This window comes from Rhipicephalus sanguineus, unplaced genomic scaffold, assembly GCF_013339695.2.
Source record: "Rhipicephalus sanguineus isolate Rsan-2018 unplaced genomic scaffold, BIME_Rsan_1.4 Seq951, whole genome shotgun sequence".
NCBI lineage: Eukaryota > Metazoa > Arthropoda > Arachnida > Ixodida > Ixodidae > Rhipicephalus > Rhipicephalus sanguineus.
Genome location: NW_023616358.1, coordinates 4,506 through 24,278, shown reverse-complemented (window position 1 = coordinate 24,278; position 19,773 = coordinate 4,506). Strand labels below are relative to the sequence as shown.

The 19,773-nt window shown below is 44.3% G+C and overlaps 1 protein-coding gene across 2 annotated transcripts; it reads left to right on the top strand.

Moving 5' to 3' along the window:
- Positions 1–2,183: 2,183 nt before the first annotated feature.
- LOC119378735 (arginine-glutamic acid dipeptide repeats protein) lies at positions 2,184–19,107 on the top strand (the record flags this gene model as incomplete). Of its 2 annotated transcripts, none has more annotated exon segments than XM_037647769.2 (5): positions 2,184–2,466; positions 10,688–10,795; positions 13,872–14,218; positions 15,956–16,102; positions 18,828–19,107. In XM_037647769.2, coding segments are annotated over 5 exon segments (895 nt in total), but the record flags the coding sequence as incomplete, so codon positions are not given.
- Between the last annotated feature and the right edge of the window lie 666 nt (positions 19,108–19,773).

Here is a 19,773-nt window from a genome sequence, read left to right as displayed (position 1 = left end):
GTGATACATGGGATATACACAATATTAATCGGGTTCATAGTACTGTTTTGTCCTTACAGAATCGCGCGAGCACACTACTGGAGACCCAGCAGTGAACTTGAAAATACTTCATGTGAAGTAATTTCTGCTACTGCAGGAGACAACCTATTCCACTGGCTTATCGTCCTGGAAAAAAATGACATTCTAAATGCGTCAGTCCGGCAGCTTATTTCCTTTATCTTATTGGCATGATGTAATCGCTGCGAAACGTAATCCCGTTTGTGAAAGTATCGCGAGGGGTTTAAACCCGTTCGGTTATGAAATACGTTATGAAATAGTTTCAACCGCAGATATTCCCTTCGTTTGTGAAGTTTCCAACCAAGCCTTTTTTTTTTTGCTTTTGGCGCACTGCAATTCCTGGTATAGTCAGAGCAGACAAACCGAACAGCGATGTTCTGAATTCTTTCTAAATTGGACACGTCCACTTGCCTCCACGGATCCCACAGCACAAGCAAATCTAAGATAGATCGAACGTTAGACATGTACAGTTGAGTCTTGGCCTCAAATGGTAACTTTTTTGCATTTCTGCACAGGAAACCTAGCACCACGCCTGGCTTTAATTGTGACGTGATTGATGTGACAGCTCCAGGAAAGGTCCGGTGTGAAATATAGACGAAGATGCTTGTGTTCGCGAACTAATAGCAGCCTGGTTGAACTTACAACATAAAAAGAGTCATGGGGGGCCTTTTTCTTAGTGAAAACACATATGCACTGTTTTTTTTTTTGCATTAATAAACATACGCCACCTATCACACCATTCTAAGACCCCGTCGAGGTCGTTTTGGAGAGTAGTGAATCATGGGAGCTATGTATAATTCTGTACAAAACACAGTCATCGGCAAATAATTTGATATGGGATGAAATACCGGAACAAATGTCATTTATGTAGATGAGGAACAATAGCGAAACCAAGACTGCAGGGGCGTAGCCAAAGGGGGGGGGGGGGTTGGGGTTTCAAACCTCCCCCCCCCCCCCGAAAATTTTCAATTTTGCTTGCGTATATATACACGCACACATACAAACGCACGCACGAACATACATAAAGTATGGTTGAACCCCCCCCCCCCCCCCCCCGAAAGAAATTTTTGGCTACGCCCCTGCAAGACTGACCCTTGGGGTACGCCAGAGGACACATAAACTTCCCGGGATGTCTTACCATTGATAATGACCTTTTGCCTTATCAAATTTAAATACTCGTTTATCCAGTTCACAATTAACTGTATCGTTCACATTATACAGTTTGTTTTTCAATTAATAAAGAGTGGGGTACAACGCCAAAGGCTTTTTCTTTTAATCTAGGAACAAGCAGTCAACAGAGGAACCCTTATCTAAAGCACAGGATAAGTCGTGTGTCAATTCAAGTAATTGTGTTGTACAGGAAAAATGACTACGAAAGCCGTGCTGCTGAAGTAAGGAATGCGTGCTCATGAGTTATAACATTGGTAAATAGAACATGTTCAAGTATTATGCGTGCAACACTTTTAAGGGAAATGGGCCTATAGTTTAAAACACTACTTCACGGTCCCCTCTTGTGAAGAGGCACTAAGTTACAAGTCATATAGTCATCTGGTAATGAAGATTCTTCTAAAGACTTTTCGGGTGACACTAAAATACGTGCACGGCTTCACAGCGACCTCCAGTTGCCAAAGTTAGCCGTTCCACACAAACACCCCCCGAAAAAAAATCCTGGGTACAGCCCTGTAAGCCTCGCTTTCACGGCCTGCTCGCTTCCGTCGGAACAAAACTCGGACAAAACCGTATTTCACAACCGCATGATACCAGTAGCGCAATACAAACGGTGCGCTGACTAAGGAACTGCATTATCAGCTAAAGTTTTATATAATTTGGTAACGCATTTCCACTGAAGCGTTCTTGCCGAGAATAGAGAACGGCCACCTTCGCTGACGGCGCCCCCGACGACAGCGCCGCCCCACGGCATTCACGCGAATGGCGGCCAACTTTTGCCGCCCGGTCATCACACCTCCCCTTCTAGCCACCCTAACTGTATTTTCACGTACGCTGTGATGACGATGCCAATGGTAATAAAGACACACACATATTAACTCTATAACGCAAACATTGTGTATTTTGTGCAGAGTGGTTTCATTATGTGCCGTTCTAGCAAATTTTAATTACCTTCCGTGTAGTCTAACAATATCTGCGCGCTATTGGACAGTCTCTGCGATCACATTCATTTTCGCTGTCTGAAGTGTCCTACGCTGGCGACGTGCGACGTCGATCGCGAGAAGTTCGCCTCACCCGTTCGGCGTTTCCGTGGTTGTGTGGGATTCCGAAGTTTATTTTGGACAGTTCGTAAACATTCGAAAAAAGCCCGTGCAGCTCCCGCCGCTTGCGTCCGCTAACATGAAACATGCAAAGGGCCGGACAGCCTCAAGTTTAGTCATCGTGCATTAATGGATGTATCAGGTAAGCCTTGGGACTTCTCGAGCGAGTGCCGTCGGTCTCGTCGACGACGTTGGGGGGCAAGGTGGGGAAGGAAACCGCTCGCCCGAGCGAGCGATGATGGTTGGGCTTAACGCAATTAGTGCTGCTGTTAATTGACGCGCGATTTGCGTACATTGCACGTCTCGGGTGCACCGTGCGTGCTCGGTCGCACTCGAGCTGAGCCTCAGGGCGCGGCCGGTGCACGATACGCGGACGCAAATTCGCTCGGCCCAGCGGCGAAGTCTGTCCTTCCTGCTTCGCTAATTTGCTTTTATTTTTTTCCTCGGCTGCGCTTTCCCTCCGCTCGCCCTGTTCCGTGCGAGAAACACGGATTCCGTCGTCGACACCAATTTCTGGACTGGGTATGACGCGCGGCATTGGATGTAGCCTCGTTCGTAACTGGGAGAAAAAAAAAAAGCTCGGCATATATTTTTTTCCGTCTCTTTTCTGCTCTGAGAGAGAGAGAAAACGCGCTCGCGGCCGTTTCGGCGTGTACGACTGCTGGCCTGTTCCGGGGCTCTGACCGGACGAACCTTTCGACGCCTGTGTCGAAGCACATCGCAGCTGCTGCGTCCATGCACGACGCACAGCGTCTGTGGCCATGTGTGGCGTCGCTAAACGCGGCCTCATAAGCGCACCTGCGTTATGCATGGCACGCGCAAACGCTTCAGAGTAGATGCCCTGCAACGCTTGCAAGTTGGCAAAGTTCATTCGGCTCTTTCTCGTAACCGTTAAAAGTTTAATAGCGTCTGCTGCCAGGCTTGTGATTACATGGCTAGGAGTGGTCAGAGATGGTTGAATATAGTTGCATATGGTTAGGAGCGCGAAAGAGCATATGCACTACGCAGAAAGCGATTTGGTGTACCATGACATGATGAGTGAAATACTCTGCCTGATTTTAAGTTGAAATGTGGGCGAAACTCGCCTCCTTCGCTTTGCAGAGCATTCGAGGTTTCCTCGTGTGTTTATGTAGTAGGCTCAATGTTCAGAGATGCTGCAAGGATTATGGGTGCACATCAACGAGTTTGCCTTAACTTCTGTTGGTATAATGTCTCAAGAGTAGTAAGGAGCGCTTATAGCTTGACGCAGGCAGTTCAGTCTTATGTAGGAATAAAAATCGTTGTGCAATGAGGTAACAGGCACCTGGGCTGTGATATTTATTCCTTAGTTGTGACAATACACATGACAAGTCTTGCGTTAATATAGCTACAGAATTAAGGATGCTTGAATACAGAAGCTGCTAGAGTCCAATCGAGACCTTGGTTTCATTCGTCTCCTAGTTCAAAGCTCGCAACTTGTCAAGCACACTCGTGAAGTTCACAAGGTAGCCCTAATTTGCTGCAAACAAAACCTATTCGAACTTGCATTAAAGGGTTACTGACACGAAAATTTTCAGTTGTCGTTTTTTGCGTCAAATGAAAGGCCAGGCTCTTAAGAGCCTAGAAAAGGTAGTGCTAAGCACGAGTACACCCTGAAAGAGTAATTACAGTATATTTTTAAAAGTTAGTTTCGGTTCCTACTGTACCCTGACGTCGCAATGCGGTATTAGCTTCTTGTCATATGCTCGCACAATATATAGTGACGTTTCCACAGCCGCTCCGTACCGTGGCTCCGTTGGTGACGCACAAGAGGCCATTTTGAATGTTTTTTTGACGCACAAGCGGCCATCTTGGAAGTTTTGGTACCTGACGTCACCACAACTAGCCAGATTGCTGCGTGAAGTTGCCAGAATTAGTACTGTAGCCTGACGTCACGATAGTGTCGATGTCGGTAGGTGCGCCATAGAAAAATTGACTTTAATATCAAAATAAAATATGTTATCAGCATTTGCTGAGCTTCACACTTGTTCAGAGCCGTCTCTGCATACAGGAGATTTGTATGGCAGAGTAAACTCGCCTTCGAAAAAAGGTGTCAGTACCTCTTTAAAGCGACACTAAAGAGAAACAATGAATCGGTTTAGATTGATAAATTGTGCTCTGAGAACTCTAATGTCGTTAATTTCACCATCATAGGTTTATTAATAGAAGAGAAAATAAAGTTCAAAGTTTCATTTTTAAATTTCACGCCGAAAGCTCCCCACGTGACGTCATGGATTTCAAAGTGTACTTATCACATCTTGGCGCCATTGGCCCAACAATATTACCTCAAACTTGGTATTTTATGTCTATGGTCCCTTCAGAGGACAATGTACTTCATTTTTACCGATTAGGAACTATGTAGTCCCTAGTAGGCGGCGTCAAAACATGTGACGTCATGGCAAATGGTCCAGAAACTTCAAGGTGGCGTCGCCACCTACATTTTGTTCTTGCGCGTTTTCTCGCTTACTAAGCGTCTTCTCGCAGCAAACGTGGTGTTTTTGGTATCGCGAAAGAGTACTTTACTAATATGAGAAAAATCGTTTTGCTCTTTAGTGTCCCTTTAATACCAAGTTGTCAGCTGTGGTGCAGGATGTTGTATTATGTTGCAAAGCTTAAAAAGCACCTTGTATTGCAGAAAGATTATGTAAGACTATGACAGAAGTCTGCACTGGTGTTCATTTGTTCATAATAACTAAAGGACGAAACTAAAGGGAAAAAGATTGGCCAACTTAGCACGAATTTACTTGGAAAAGTAGCTTTTGAGTTGGCAAAAGATCCATTTTAATCGGCAGTGTGAACATTCTAACAGCGAGAAAATTAAGAGGGTGGTAGATGACAGCAGAGGGACACTGAATGTGGTGGACTAGTTCTCCGAGAAGCTCACAAAGTAGATTCACGAAAGAAAACAATTATCATCCATGTGTCTGTAGCACAAAGCTTTTTTTTCTTTGATGGTTAAAGGGGCACTAATGAGAAAAACAATCTTTCTTGTATTAGTAAATTACGGTTTCACAATACCGAAAGCACCAACCTTAGCACGAGAAGTCCCTTGGTAAGCGAGAAAATGCAGGTGGTGACACTGCCCGCACCAGTTTGCCATCACATCGTAAGTTTTGGCAGTGTCTGCTAGCGCCTATGTAATTGTTTGTCACTAAATATGATTTACATCCTGTTTTAAGGGACACAGTCTTAACATAGCAAGTTTCAGAAAACTTTATTGAACCAGTGTGGCTAAAATATGCAAAAAAGGCTTTGATCGTTTCGTTTGCATTATCTTCTGTTAGTTCTCGTTAATATTGTGTCTGACAAAGAAAAACGAGCCCTTAAAAGTAATATCCTTTCCTTCATTTGAATGAAAGAAGGGGGAGAGGGGAAAGACATAGGAATTTGTCACATCGCACTGACAATCATGTGCTGAGGTTTTGATGTGAGATTCATATATGAAGCTTTGACCTTCATTTTCTCATTTAATAATTATACAGTGATGGTGAAACAGAGTTCTGAATGAATAATTTATTTGTATGAATTAACTTAATATTTAACTTTAGTGTCCCCTTACAAGAAGCCCATACAGGTTATCTTTGTGGCTGCAAATAAGTCGTTGAAAATTTTCTTTCATTTGCTGGTATTGTGAATCAGGACAGAAGGCTTACATTGTTTTAATGAAGAAATTTTTTAACAAAAGAAATCCAATTCAAAGTGCTGCTGTGTTGGTTATGAGGTATTTTTAAGTGGCCGCAACAAAAGAAAGCCTGCTGCGTGGGGAACACTGATTGTCTTAATTGGAATTGATAGTTATTCCTATTATACTTCTGATTAGAAAATGAGTAAATATTCAGCTACACATTACCAGTAAACGGCTTTGAATCTACAGCCTTTTGCTGTGTTACCTATATGTAAATGGAACTTGTATGTAATTAAAACCTGTTAAATGGGGGCACAAGATTTTTAAACCTTGGAAAGTGTGCTGGCAAGCATTGAAGTGCTTTGAATAATTCACTGGAATGTTTGTTCCTTTGAGCCAATTCCGAATTTCAATACTTGGGTTGTTGATGAGTCATCACATCATGTGCTCTGCTCCTATGATCTCTGCAGCTGCTGCAAATGGGCTTGTATGGAAGGGATGCATGCGCCACTCTCTTATAATAAATGAGCAATACCATTATACCCAGCTTGATTTACAACACATCAGCAAGTTTTTGTCTTTGTCATGAAACCATTGACAATATTGTTGAGGGCAAGGAAGGACACAACTTCCTTCCTCTCTTGTGCTCAATAATATTGTCAGTCATGCAACAACTCAATAAGTAATTTTTAGGCTGGTGTTAGGAATGGCATCTTTACAACTGTGTCAAAGTATGCTATGTTTAGCAACCTTTGTACTTGCCGAGTGTGACCCTTTTAGATGTGAGACGCGGTATGCTTTATCGTGTATAACTGATTAAGAAACACTAACTGGCAAAAAGATGCTAGCACAACCTTCGTCTAGTTCTTGTTTTTTGTTCCTGATTACCTGAGTGCAGTAGTGTTTGTGATCTTCAGGCATATAGCCCGATGCTGATGTAATGACATTGTCAAAGAACTTCGCTTGTTGAAAAAAAAAATAATAGCGCTTGTTGAAAAAAAAAAAATAGAAGCTACTGCTTTAAAAATTTTGCACTAGCTCACAAACTAGTACTTGTAGCAGTAATACTAACAAGCACTTGGTAATGCTTCCAGGATTACACGCACAGAAGTACTCAGTAAAGTGCACAAGGGAATGATTGCTGCTGTAACTTAATTGGTAGAGCACGGGACGCATAATCTGAAGGTTTTGGGTTCGGCCCTCAACGACAGCAAGTCATGTTTTTGTCCACCTTAATTCTTTTCCATTTGTGTCATAATTACTACGCTACAGTTAACACTGCAAATAATGCCCGTATACTTTCCTTGGTCTCATTGTCTGTTAGGCTGTGTGTGACAAAGAAGTGAGCCGCTTGATCAATTCCTTTTCTAAGAAATTGTGAGCCAGTGATATTTTAACAAGCACATTATAAATTATGGTTATTTACAGTGGCTCTCTCAGTTCACAATGTAATAATTCTTCGTATTAGTGTCACCCTTTTGTATAACTTAATGCTATAAAATAAAACATACCTTAGGAAATAAAATCAGAGGCCGAAAAATGTGATGTCTTTTGCGTTTCTCAGATTAATAAGTGAGAAATGAAATTAATTGGTGACTCCCCAGGAATTGCATATAGTCTACGCTTATTATAGGCATAAGACTACAATGACCGGTACTGCAGCCCAGTTCAAATGCAGCACCAGCCTTCACAACGTGAAGCACTTTTGCATGTTTAAGACAGGTAATTTTGTTGTTAGTTGTAGGATGAACATTGAAAGTCGTGGCAAATTTTACAGGCATTCCTGATATGGTTCGGCCTCAGCTAAAAAACAAGGTTTTCTTTTCCCAATATACCAGCACCCTAGAAACAGTTGCAACCTTTGGGGCATCTTTTTGTTGCACAGCACTAATTGTCGCCTAGAATGGAAATGGTGTACTTGAATTCCTGCCCAGCTTGCTTGTGTTCTGGCTTGTACTGACTCACATATACAATTCTTGAATGTACTGACATGGTGCTTGGGGCCTCGTTCATTTTTAATTGAAGGGACTGACTGCCAATTTTTATGGAACCTGTTTTCTTTGGCGCAACAGTGTGCTTACTGGTCAGAGTATCTAATCACGGAATGGTAACAGAGAAAATGCCCTGAAACATTCTCATGATCAAAATTTTTCGATCTGCGGAGACTGTGAAGTCATACACACAATACATGCTGCAAGCAGTGGAAGCGCTAGAGCGGTTCATGGTTGTGTGCGGCGGTTTGCTGCACATGCGTGCACTCTGCGCGCATGTGCCATGGCTCAACATGTTTCACTAGTTGCCGCGAAAGCAGTGCTGCTTCTCAGCATGCAACTCCTTTTGCCTTGTAAGCAGCACAGAATAGAGCAGGGATGGATAATAATATACGTACTCTAATTTTTAGTATAATTATGGTGCGCGTGAAAGCATCAGACTACGTACGGAAAACAGAACAACTCCATTATCCCGACTTAAGGGTCTTCCGCTAGGCTGTATGACATACCATTTTTTTATTTCCTTTTTTTGTGACTTTTAAATGCGAGAGAAAGGATGCTTGAATCAGGCTCTATTATTCAGTCTCTTCAATTTCACTAGGACATAATCACACGTTCTGGCCATTTGCCGATCCCTTTAAAGGTTTGTGCCCTAGAAAAGATACTAGCAAGTGTAAGGGCACCCTAAGCAGTAATGGGTAATGGGTTTTTCAATAATCAAGTTTTCATTTCAGTACTTGGGAGATGTACGCATTATGTCGTCGCGATGCCTTAACTCTTTTGTACCTGTGATCGCTGTGGCTGCCACATGTAAGTGCATATGTACACATGCGGCACTCTTGCTTGCTTATTCTTTTGTGTGTGGGCAGCATCGTTGTACCAACCTTTACTGCTACACTTCGTCAGAATGTTTTGCTCTTTCTTGTGTGATGTCACAAGAATGTCAAGTGACGCCTGATCTGGCATTTCGAGACTAACCTAAGTTTCAGATTAAAACGCGCTTTTGAACTTTCATATTTGCTAGGTGTCGCCCTTCTATAGATGAGAAGTGCGAGTTTCTAATACTGTGAAAATATCTTTGTATGCCATTAATGGCCCAAGCTGGTATGTTGTGGAACAAAGTAGCAATACTGAAGCTTTTCCCAACCACAGTTGCCTTTCAGGGTGCCTAGAACCTGTTACTGACTGCATAATTTGCATCTGCTGCAACATGAAATTTACTTTAGATCAGTCTGTCATCACTTGTGGCCTCTTTTGCATGCTTCATATCCGAGAGAACTGCTTTAAACATTCAACTCGGTTGGCAAGCCCAATAGAAGTTGTTTGAGATGCTTGCGAAAAAGTGCAAACTGAACACGGATGCACATGCACGTAACACACACATGTGCTTTTTCATCCCTGTCTGGTTCATGCTTTGCTAAATGTACTTATTGATTACCAACGTGCTCCAACAGCTACACTAGTGAACTTTATAGAAAACATTTATAGCCACTAACTTTACTTTTACTCCACAATGTTGCTTATGTGTGTAGAGGAGCTGACAAAACAGGAAAGCCATACAAATTCGAGGAGCAGCATAATTATGCAATATTGGGCAGTGCACTCTGAAGTGTGTGTGGGTTCAGGAGTGCACATGCTTTGCCTTTGAAATCCTTGAGGCCCCATTGTGAGTTTGAATTCCCGACAACATGGAGCACGTGCTGATAAACATTTGTGTTTCTCTTTTTCATGCGAATTCCCGGATATATACAAGGGTTAATTACTACAAAAGAGAAATAGAGCTTTATAACCTGCATATTCTGCTTCACAATGGCATTTTGTAAACTGGACAGTACACATAACTCTGGCAGGGCACATGTCCACCTGAAGCAAGGAGTATGCTTTGCTTAAAGTACATACAATTAGCAAGTCTTATGTATGTGCTGTAGCCCCGCCACGGTGGTCTAGGTGGTTATGGCGCTCGACTGCTGACCCGAAGGTCGCAAGATCGAATCCCGGCCGCGGCAGCTGCATTTTCGATGGAGGCGAAAATGTCTGAGGCCCGTGTACTTAGATTTAGGTGCACGTTAAAGAACCCCAGGTGGTCGAAATTTCCGGTGCCCTCCACTACGGCGTCTCTCATAATCATATCGTGGTTTTGGGACGTTAAACCCCAGATATTTATTATTATTATTATTATTATTATGTATGTGCTGTATTATTAGAAATCTATCCGCTGTGATGGTACAGTGGTTTACGGCGCTCGGCTGCTGGCCCGAAGGCAGCGGGTTCGATCCCGGCTGCGGCGGGTCGCATTTCGATCGAGGCAAATGTTAAAGGTCCATCTACTGTGCGTCATCAGTGCATGTTAAAGAACACCAGATGGTCAAAATTTCCGGAGCCCTCCACTACGGCATGCCTCATTATCATATTGTGGTTTAGGTATGTAAAACCCTAGCAATTAAGTATCATTATTATTATTATTGTTATTAGCAATCTGAGAAACTGTACATATTCAAGCATACATGCAAATAAACTGGTGCGCTTTTGTAATGCACACTGTTTATTCTTGCAATGGCTTTTCATTCACTGGTGGCTGGGCAGGCAATCCTGCCAGCTCAAGAAGTGGTTGACGTGGTTCAAGTAGTGTGCGAAAGGGATGAAAAGGAGTTTTGTCTTATATGCATTGCTGTGTTGATATGGCTATGCAAATTCTTGTGCGGGTTGCCTACTATGTTATCGTCATGCAGATGCGGACTTTGACTCGTACTGGGAGAATGAGTCTCGCAACAACAACCGCAACCGCATTCGAGTAGGCCGACAGTACCAGGCCACTGTGCCTCCACTGCTGAGGCCAGGTGAGTGATTTCAAGGAAACTAGTGCATATTGGTAAATTATCATTCTGAATTGTGTACAGGCTGTATGCTTTGTTGCTGTGCCTATACATGAGTGAGTAAATCACAAGTTTTTCTTCTATATAAAGCCGAGAAGACGCAAAAGTGAAACTTTGCCTTGAAAAGTCACCACACCAGTCAATTGGGATGTTGTGGATTTTGACATTTGTTTGGGATGCATTACTGTGTTATTAGTAAACATGGCATCGGGCTCAGAGTGAGAATGAACTTAAAAATTCTCTTGAACATATAAGCTTCTTTTATGGCCCAGAATTAAAAAGAAGACACATTATCAATGCTGGGGTGCCTGCGTGCAGTAAAAATAATTGACACTTCAGCACATAATGAGGAGCAACCTAAACGGCCATAGCCATTTCGCCTTTTTTGTTTGTTTTTCTTTATTAAGCAAATTGTCACCGTGAAAATGATGGCGGAGATAGTGTTCTGTTTTGTCAGCCTAAACAGATTGGTGTGTGTGTTTGAAGCTCTCCTCATAGTAAGAATGGGGTTTCTGTCATCTTAGAAAGGCAGTCTACCAGTGCAGATACAACAACTTTTCTCTTTAGTTCTCCTTAAGCTATGGTCATTTTTAAAAGGCACGCATTCCTTCTCATTTGTCCTTTTATTTTTTTAGATTAGCTGATAAGAAAACAGCCAACATAGGTGAATAAGTAATGACGGTTGCTGCGCTGCATGTGCATTCCATGCTTCCTTATGACATTTAATTGGCACTTGCTCTTAAAAGTGATTGGGCATTCAAGTCATGCCTTGTGTATATTGAGTTTTCACTACATGTGTGGCACTAGCTGTTTGACTTCCGTAGTTGTGCCTCAGTATTAACAAAAAAGCATCATACAGACCATTTCTAATTTTTTCTAACGGATGTTTTACGAGACAGCCTTAGTAGTTCTGTGTACAAATGTTTGAGAGGTTCACATGTTAATTTTATATCATATGGAAAGAACCACCATGTGCATGTCTTGGCCTTGTGCCTTGCCATGTTTTAGGCTCATATTGGTCAACCCTCAGGGGCTGAAATCGGGTGCAGCTCTTCATTAAGGCGTATCTCTTAAATTGTACGTTGGCAAATGCCTTTTCTTTATTTGATAGTTTGCCATTTTTATTACCTGTCATACCAATGGTAAGGGTTTTGTTTTGAAGTATAACAACACTGCAGAGGTTATTGTAGCAGACAACACTGCAGAAACGATACAAGTAGTGCTGTCATAGAACTCTGTTCGTAATTTTTGCACTGCAGTTGTTCTTGATCTTTAACACACCCCTACAGGATAACTACTTCATATTCTTATATTCTGACTACAAGCTGTGGACAGCAAGCTTCTGTGAAATTGTGTCTTGCTTAGAGACCCTCTGTGCCGTGTCTTGGTCACAAGCAGATTTGATGTGCTGTGGTGGTTGGTCGCAACGTGAGACTTATATCCCTGTCACACGAGGCAACTTAAGTGCACTTTGAGGGAGTGTACTTCGCCGCTAGTGCCATTCGCACGCTGTCACACGGGAACGTTTAGTGACACTCGCTGCAAAGCGCACTTGCCGGCGAGTGCGTTCGCCAAACTCACTTCGCCGAGACGGAGTGTTTAGCCTCGATAGCAGTGGCTCGAAAATAAATAAATTATTATCCGAAGCCGAGTTCATAGCATTTTTGCACTATCGTTTTCTTTATTAGGAATATTTTTATGCATTAAAACATACTATAATACAAAAAACTACTTTGCTATTCTCGTTGTCGGGCAGTTTACAGCCCCGACCGCCAGGGGCATGCCCAGCGCACGCCGTGCAATGGCTGCAGCCGCCGCTTTTGTACGTAAATTTTATTTTAAGGGCTGGTTATAGCTGTAACACAGTATTAGTTAAGAAACATTGCCTGAAGTAACAAATACTTGTTGTGCTACTTAAGTACCCATCGCCATTACAATCATTTCCAAAGTGCACTTCCCTTTTCTCGTGTAGCAGCGCCCTGCCAAAGTGCCATTCTGGGGGCGTAAGTGCACTCGCTGAAAATGACACTAAACTTGCCAGTGTGACCGGGGTATTAATGTTAAAGTGTCGCATATCAAAGTAGTGTCCATCTTTGATATGGGTAGAACTATTTTTGGTTGCAAATGCAAGCAGCAGAGAGTCTCTCTAGTCTTTGTTACATTGCTTGCTGCATTTGTATTGGAATAAGGAAGTGTGGCACCTTCTACTTGCTTATCCACATTAAGTGATGTGGTAGCTGATAGCTAAAGAGCTGCACAGCAACTGCTAAGCTAGAGCGCTAGGCCTGTAGTTAGTCGTTAACTATCCAGGCAAACCTTTGTACGATGTTAGGATGGAAGTGTGGGTATGCTGGTCTTGCATGTTTAGATAAAAGGCACAAGAAGGGAAACACACATAAGCTCAGCACACCACATGGCACATTATGGTGTGTCAGACTTGTGTACGATAAAATTACGAGCAAGCGCACCCCTTCAACTTGAAATTGCTGGCAAAGAGGGGTGGGGGGTGCTTTCTTGGAGCAGCTGCAATGTTAAAGAAAAAAAAATGGGAGTGCACATCGACTTCCTCAGAAGTGTTCTGACTCTTGTTCATGGCATGTCACATTCCGGTGATTCAAAAATGCTAAGGCAACACGATCAGGCCGCGGGAAGCGTGGCATCGAAGCACCTTTGATGATGAGCCCATGCCAGTGCAACAGCTCTGGTCAACAGACACAGATCTTGGAGACCTTACTTTTGCTAACTAGTGTGTCACAGACGCCATCACTCCGCAAATACAGATCTCGAAGGCCATGCTTTTGCTTGCGGGAACCTGAAATACATCATAGATGTCATGTGCCCAGTTCTGGGTGCGATAATTATGCGAGGGAGAAAAAAAGAATGAAATTTTGACGACAAATTTTGGGCGGAGCGCAAAAGGGAGGGGAGTGTTGACTCGGAATTTCATGGTGGGTTGCTTTTCTTGTGCCTCTTCCCTAGATTTAGTGCAATGGTCTCATAGTGTTTGGCTGTTCCTTAGCAAGAGGTGCTTCGGTTTCAGGGGAGAGTGATGGGCGTCGCCTGGAAGACTTGGAGACGCTCCGGTGGCGGCCCGAGAGCCTGTCGGAGCAGAGCATCGAAGAGTACCTGTCTATGGCCAAGGCGGTGAGCCTTTTTGCCCGCGCCATGAACAAGTGGGGTCCCGAAGGAGGCGGAGGGCCCGAGTGCTTGCAGACGGCACTGCGTGGACTCTCGGACTTCGTGGCTTCGCACCATGGTTGCCAACAAGACGCAGGCTGCCGCGTGGCCCAGCCCCCACCACCAACGTGGACATCCGCTGAGGCGGGCCTGTTCGCTCGTGCCCTAGACGAATGTGGCAAGAACTTCGGTGCCATCAAGAAGGACTTTGTGAGTGGCCATATACAGGGTGCTTCAAGAAATGTGTTCAACCTTCTCAAAAAGTCAGGAAAATGCGATATTTGATTGCTGCCTTCAGAATTGGTTTTTCTGTAGTGGCAGGGAATTTAAGATGGTTAAAGAAATTATTTGGGACTGTAATTAAAGAAGTTAAATTAATTAACTTTTTTTAATTAGTGGAGTTAGGTGGTTGTGTCAAATGGGAGAATTGAAGTTCTTGATGCCAGAAACCCAACCCAACTTTGAGATTTCGAAAAAGTGGCATCTAGTAATAATTACGAAGTAATGAAATTCACCAAATTCAATGGCGAAACCTAAACAGAAACATGGAAGAACGCAACTGCCATATTCTTCTGAGACGTCCAAAATGAGTGAATGACTTTTTCTGTAGCGCTAGGCATCTTAAGATGGTTAGAGACATGACTCGAGACAGCAATTAAGAAAGTTAAATTAACTTTTTTAATTAGTGGAGTTAGGTGACTGTGTCAAATTGGGGAATTGAAGTTCTTTGTGCCAGAAACCCATCCCAACATTGAGATTTCGAAAAAGTGGCCTCTAGTAATAATTACGAAGTAATGAAATTCAACCGAATTCGATGGCTTTCGCTGTTGAAAGCCGTTGCATTTCGTTGAATTTCATTGCGCCACAACAATTACTAGAGGACGCTTTTTCGAAATCTCAAAGCTCAGATGGGTTCCTCGCATGAAGAACTTCAATTCTCCCATTTGACACAATCACCTCCTAACTGCACTAATTAAAAAAGTTAATGTAACTTTCTTAATTACTGTCCTAAATGATGCCCTTAACTACCTTAAGATTCCTGCCGCTACAGAAAAAGCAATTCTGAAAGCCCTGATCAAATATCGCATTTTCCTGATTTTTTGAGAAGGTTGGACACATTTCCTGAAACACCCTGTATGTGTTTCTGCATTTGTTTAGGACATGATATTCCGCCATTAACTGCCCGGCATTTCATATAAATGGGAGCATTATATGCATAGTGCATTTGCAGACAGTCAGTTCAGAATGTGTCCCAAATGCATTGTCTGCAAACTTTCCTCAAAAGCTGTGTTTTGCACACTTGCCTCTTGGTGGTCGTGTAAGATGAAGTGCTTGCTTGCGCGTCTATTCTGTAAATACATTCAACATAATTCTGCTTTGCACAATGCTGTCAATAGAAAGGACAAGGGCTAGAATCCCTGCCCCACTGTTTCCTTCAACTGAAAAGCTATCCACGATTATAGACTGAATTCATTATAGACATGTTGCACACTGCTGGAATGAACCTTGCATAAACAGCCTATAAATTTGGACCACAAGAATGGTTCATTCTGTGGGCCTCCCTCAAAGTTACACTGGCTTCCTAACCGTGCCTCCGATTTCGTGTTGCCCCACCACGGTGGTCTAGTGCTTATGGCGCTCAACTGCTGACCCAAAGGTCGCGGGATCGAATCCCGGCTGCAGCGGCTGCATTTTCGAGGGAGGCGAAAATGTTTTAAGCCCGTGTACTTTGATTTAGGTGCACGTTAAAGAACCCCAGGTGGTCGAAATTTCCGGAGCCCTCCACTACGGTGTCTCTCATAATCATATCGTGGTTTTGGGACGTTAAACCCCAGATATTATTATTATTATTATCCGATTTCGTGTTATATTGACAATGGATGTTTTACGTTTACATCTATATTTTTCATCCTGTTGTTGTAGCTGAGAATGCCTTTGTGTTCCTAGCTGCCCTGGAAACCGGTGAAGAGCCTGATTGAGTTCTACTACCAGGGACGCCATCCCAAGCAGGAACCGCAAGAGGATGGAGAGGAAGATGAAGGTGCTGCTGGCTGCAGTGGAGGAGGCCACTGTTCCACTGCCAACTGTGTCAAGGTACGCCACTCGCTCGGCACGAACTTGCAGTGCTAGTACTATGTCTATGCAACATCACCTGTGATTGCTTTCTAGATTCACAGCCTCTATACTAATCGGCATATGGCTGACAGGCGATTGCAGGGCCAACACTGCCTTGAGCAGTACAGTGTCAATGCTGCCATTGGTGCAGAATATTGCGAAATGTTCAAACTAGATAACCGTGCAAGTTAAATCTTCATTCTCCGCATGCAAAAAAGGCTGACTTATTTGACCAATTTGAGTTTTAATCGCAGCAATGTAGAATGGGTAATAACAGACAGGCTCTTTGAGTTGTTTCTGCACTGGAAGCAAAGCAGCAGTAAGAGCGACTGCTCAGCCACTTGCAACAGTTCTGTCCATGCATGCATACTAATCTGCGCTGTAGCGAAACGCGTTGTGGGGTTAGTTGGTAATACATATTTTTCTTTTTGAAGAGCACACAGAAAGACATGACGGGACCGGCGCTGTACTCCAACTGAATTCATTGAAAATAAACATACGCTGCACACGACGTGAAATATCCCAGGCGCATGCGCATTCAAAGCAGAAGATAAAAGAATATGCAAACTGCTTATAATTGCCTATCTAGTAATCTATTCGCTTGTGCACACCCATGCCACCGAGGGTGTGTGGAGTTGTATGATCAAGCAAACCCTGCGAGTGCCAAGAAGCCGCCTAAGGAAGCGGAAGCTAGACGTGAAGCGCTGGTACTAGGATACACCACCCTACCTAAAGATATCGTAGATGTCTTGGCAGAAGGATCGAAATACAGTCAACTGCCGATTTTTCGGACATGCTCGAAAATTCGGACGCTCTCGCGGCACCGTCACCAGCCCCATAGACTTCAATGTACTAGAACGTCCAAAATTTCGGACGCTGAAGCTATTGCGCGTCCGATTTTTCGGACTTTCTGCCCAAATTGCAGGTCCGAAAGGCATTATTTGAAGCCCCCACCTCTGCCGCGTCTATCATCTCGTAGGTTCGAACCAGCGCTTTCGCGAGTCGATCTGTTTGAGACAGTAGCAGAGTCCGAAAGTCAGCTTTGCCGCAATGCCGACGTGTTATGGGGTGAAGCAGACCACAAATTCAAAGGGGCCGCTATCGCGGCGCCATGCGGCGATGTTACGAATAAGCAGCGGAAATGCACGGAGGCGTGATGGCAGCAGCTGTCAAACAGGCCAGTACAGCTTAATCGCTGATAACCCTTACGATAAGCATCTACAGTTAACTGCTCGGCAGTACACGTGGCCTAGCGCAGTTGCATGCGTACTGCACGCATTTAATAGGCAAGAACCCAAATGCGCCGCGCCGCCATTCTTGCTGCCTCTTTCTGCGAGACCGCTAAGTGCGCCGCGTAGACGCGTTGCCTTCGCGGACGAAACCAGCTCGCCATTGCCGCGCCCGTGTGCGGTCAGGAACTAAGTGCGCATCACGAACCCTTTCATGATAAATGCGTGCGTACGATACAGCAACAGTAAAGTGACGGCGTCAGCTTAGTTGGCGATGTGCTGCACACAACTAGAAACGATCGGCTTGACACGGTAGCGAATGCTGCGTATCGGCGGCGATTCGGTGATGTGTGTGCGCATGTTTACATGCGCACACGCATCGGGGAAAGCCGGTCGAGTCGTCCGCTCTTCCGCCACAGTCTTTGTGTTCCGCGTCATCGTTTACAAACGCTTCATGCGAGATAGCCGTAATATATTCCGCGCTTTGCTGTTATCAGCGGCGCTCATCACGAGATGCAAAAGTGGCGGTTGGCACGTACGTAGTTAAGCGGGGTTCGCGGCAGGTACCGAATGTATTTGCGAGAGCCTGGGCGCGCACCAAAATGCCTGATAATTGTACTGGGAGGCATTAAAGCTATTTCGGACGTGGCTGTGGCGATTTGACCACTTGAGCAGAATAAAAAAGCATGAATTTGTTTTTTCGGACTGCCCGATTTTTCGGACGATTTCGCGGGCTCTAGGGAGTCCGAAAAATCGGCAGTTGACTGTACTGCTTTGAACCGCCGCGTAGCAGAAAAAGAGGACGAAGAAGGGTGCATTGGCAAAGACCACGCTTAAGAAGCACAACTAAAGAGGGAAAGCCATGACAGACAAGGGTTTCTGCAAGGACCACGCTCTGTCCCTTCTACAAGCCGATAAAGAGGGAAGCTTTGTGGTCATCCCATCTGGCCTTTACAACGAAAAGGCGGTACAAGCAATTTCAAAGACTTTGCTCAAGTTAAGCCTTCTGCGACTAGAATCAAGGGTAAAGCCCTCTGTAAATCCATGGAACTGCAGAACCTCGCCAGAGCAATTGTGGACTCCCGATTGAATACTTTGTCGGTGTTCTTCGCTAAGACCCATAAACCTGATGCTCCTTTCAGGACAATAGTGAGCAAGAAAGGCTCGTGGCAGCAGCACGTAAGCAAGTTCTTGCTAAAGCACTTAAAAAGCCTCCATGCCATAGACCCATTTACTACCAAAAATCCCCAGAACCAGGAATGACTTCAGAACAGGATGGCACAGTTCTGTCCTCCCATTCTGTAGTTGTTCTGGATGTAGTACTAGACACACCATTTTTATCCACACCTCTTACCAACTGGCCCCATTTGCAACGTTAGTTGTTGCAGCGGTGTAGTAGTGTGGGCAAGATCACATTGTTGGGATTGACAGCATGCTGCTTGAATGAGTACCACATTGCGATGTCGTTTGTACAGTTTGGGGACAGGTCCAGCGCGGCCGAGAGGTCTGAGGGGTCTGTCTGGACTGTGCAGAAGGAGCCCGAGGTGAAACCCGAGCCTCCGGACGAGGACGACGAGGAGCTGCCGGCAACAGAGGAGGCGCCCGTGACTTCCCCCATGGACGAAGGAGGTGGCAGTGAAGAGACCCGCACGGCCCCGTCGGGCCCCGAGGTGAAGCCCATGCGTGCCAAGCCCCTGAAAGCGCCCGAAGACGCCGCCTCAGTGGCACCAGTCGGTTCGCTCAAGTTTTTTCTGGGTGAGTGAGGCTGCTGGTTGTGCCATGCACCATAGTCAACAAGACGAGTGCCCTTGTCTATTTTGTCTTTTCTCTCGCTTCTAGCTTTTTATTTGAATTCAGCGTTCATCTCCTATGACAATGCCTTTTATTGGCAGTGCAAAGGTATTTGCATTGGCTCATCTGTGGCTCTCATCTTCTGTGATTTGCTTTTAGCAAGTGTTGGCCGCGCCCTAGTTGAAGGTGTTACGTATGGCACTCGTCTTGCAGTCTCTTTCTCGTGGTGTCTAAATATGCACCATAGTGTCCTACAATGTTTGCGAGAGGGAACCGTGGCACTGCGATCATTCAGCCACCATCGGAATGAAGGGTAGTAAATATATTTGCCTAGTCTTCATGCTTGCAGCTTCGAATGCACTTGTGGCTTTGTTTACTGTTGTTTTGGCTTTTGTTTTGGATAATATTATATGAACTTGCAATACGTGAAAAATCCAATCGGTAACGCCCGTCGAATTTTCAGCTATGAGAAAGCACGCGTCTGTGATATATCCCCTCGCTCTAAACTCTTTCTATGACACATTTGAAACGTAGGCGGAATTTATGAATGTTGAAGGACTGTGGCAAACATTTAAAGGAAAAATGTTGGAACTGCGCGAAAAGCATGTGCCATCGTGGGTTCTCACTACT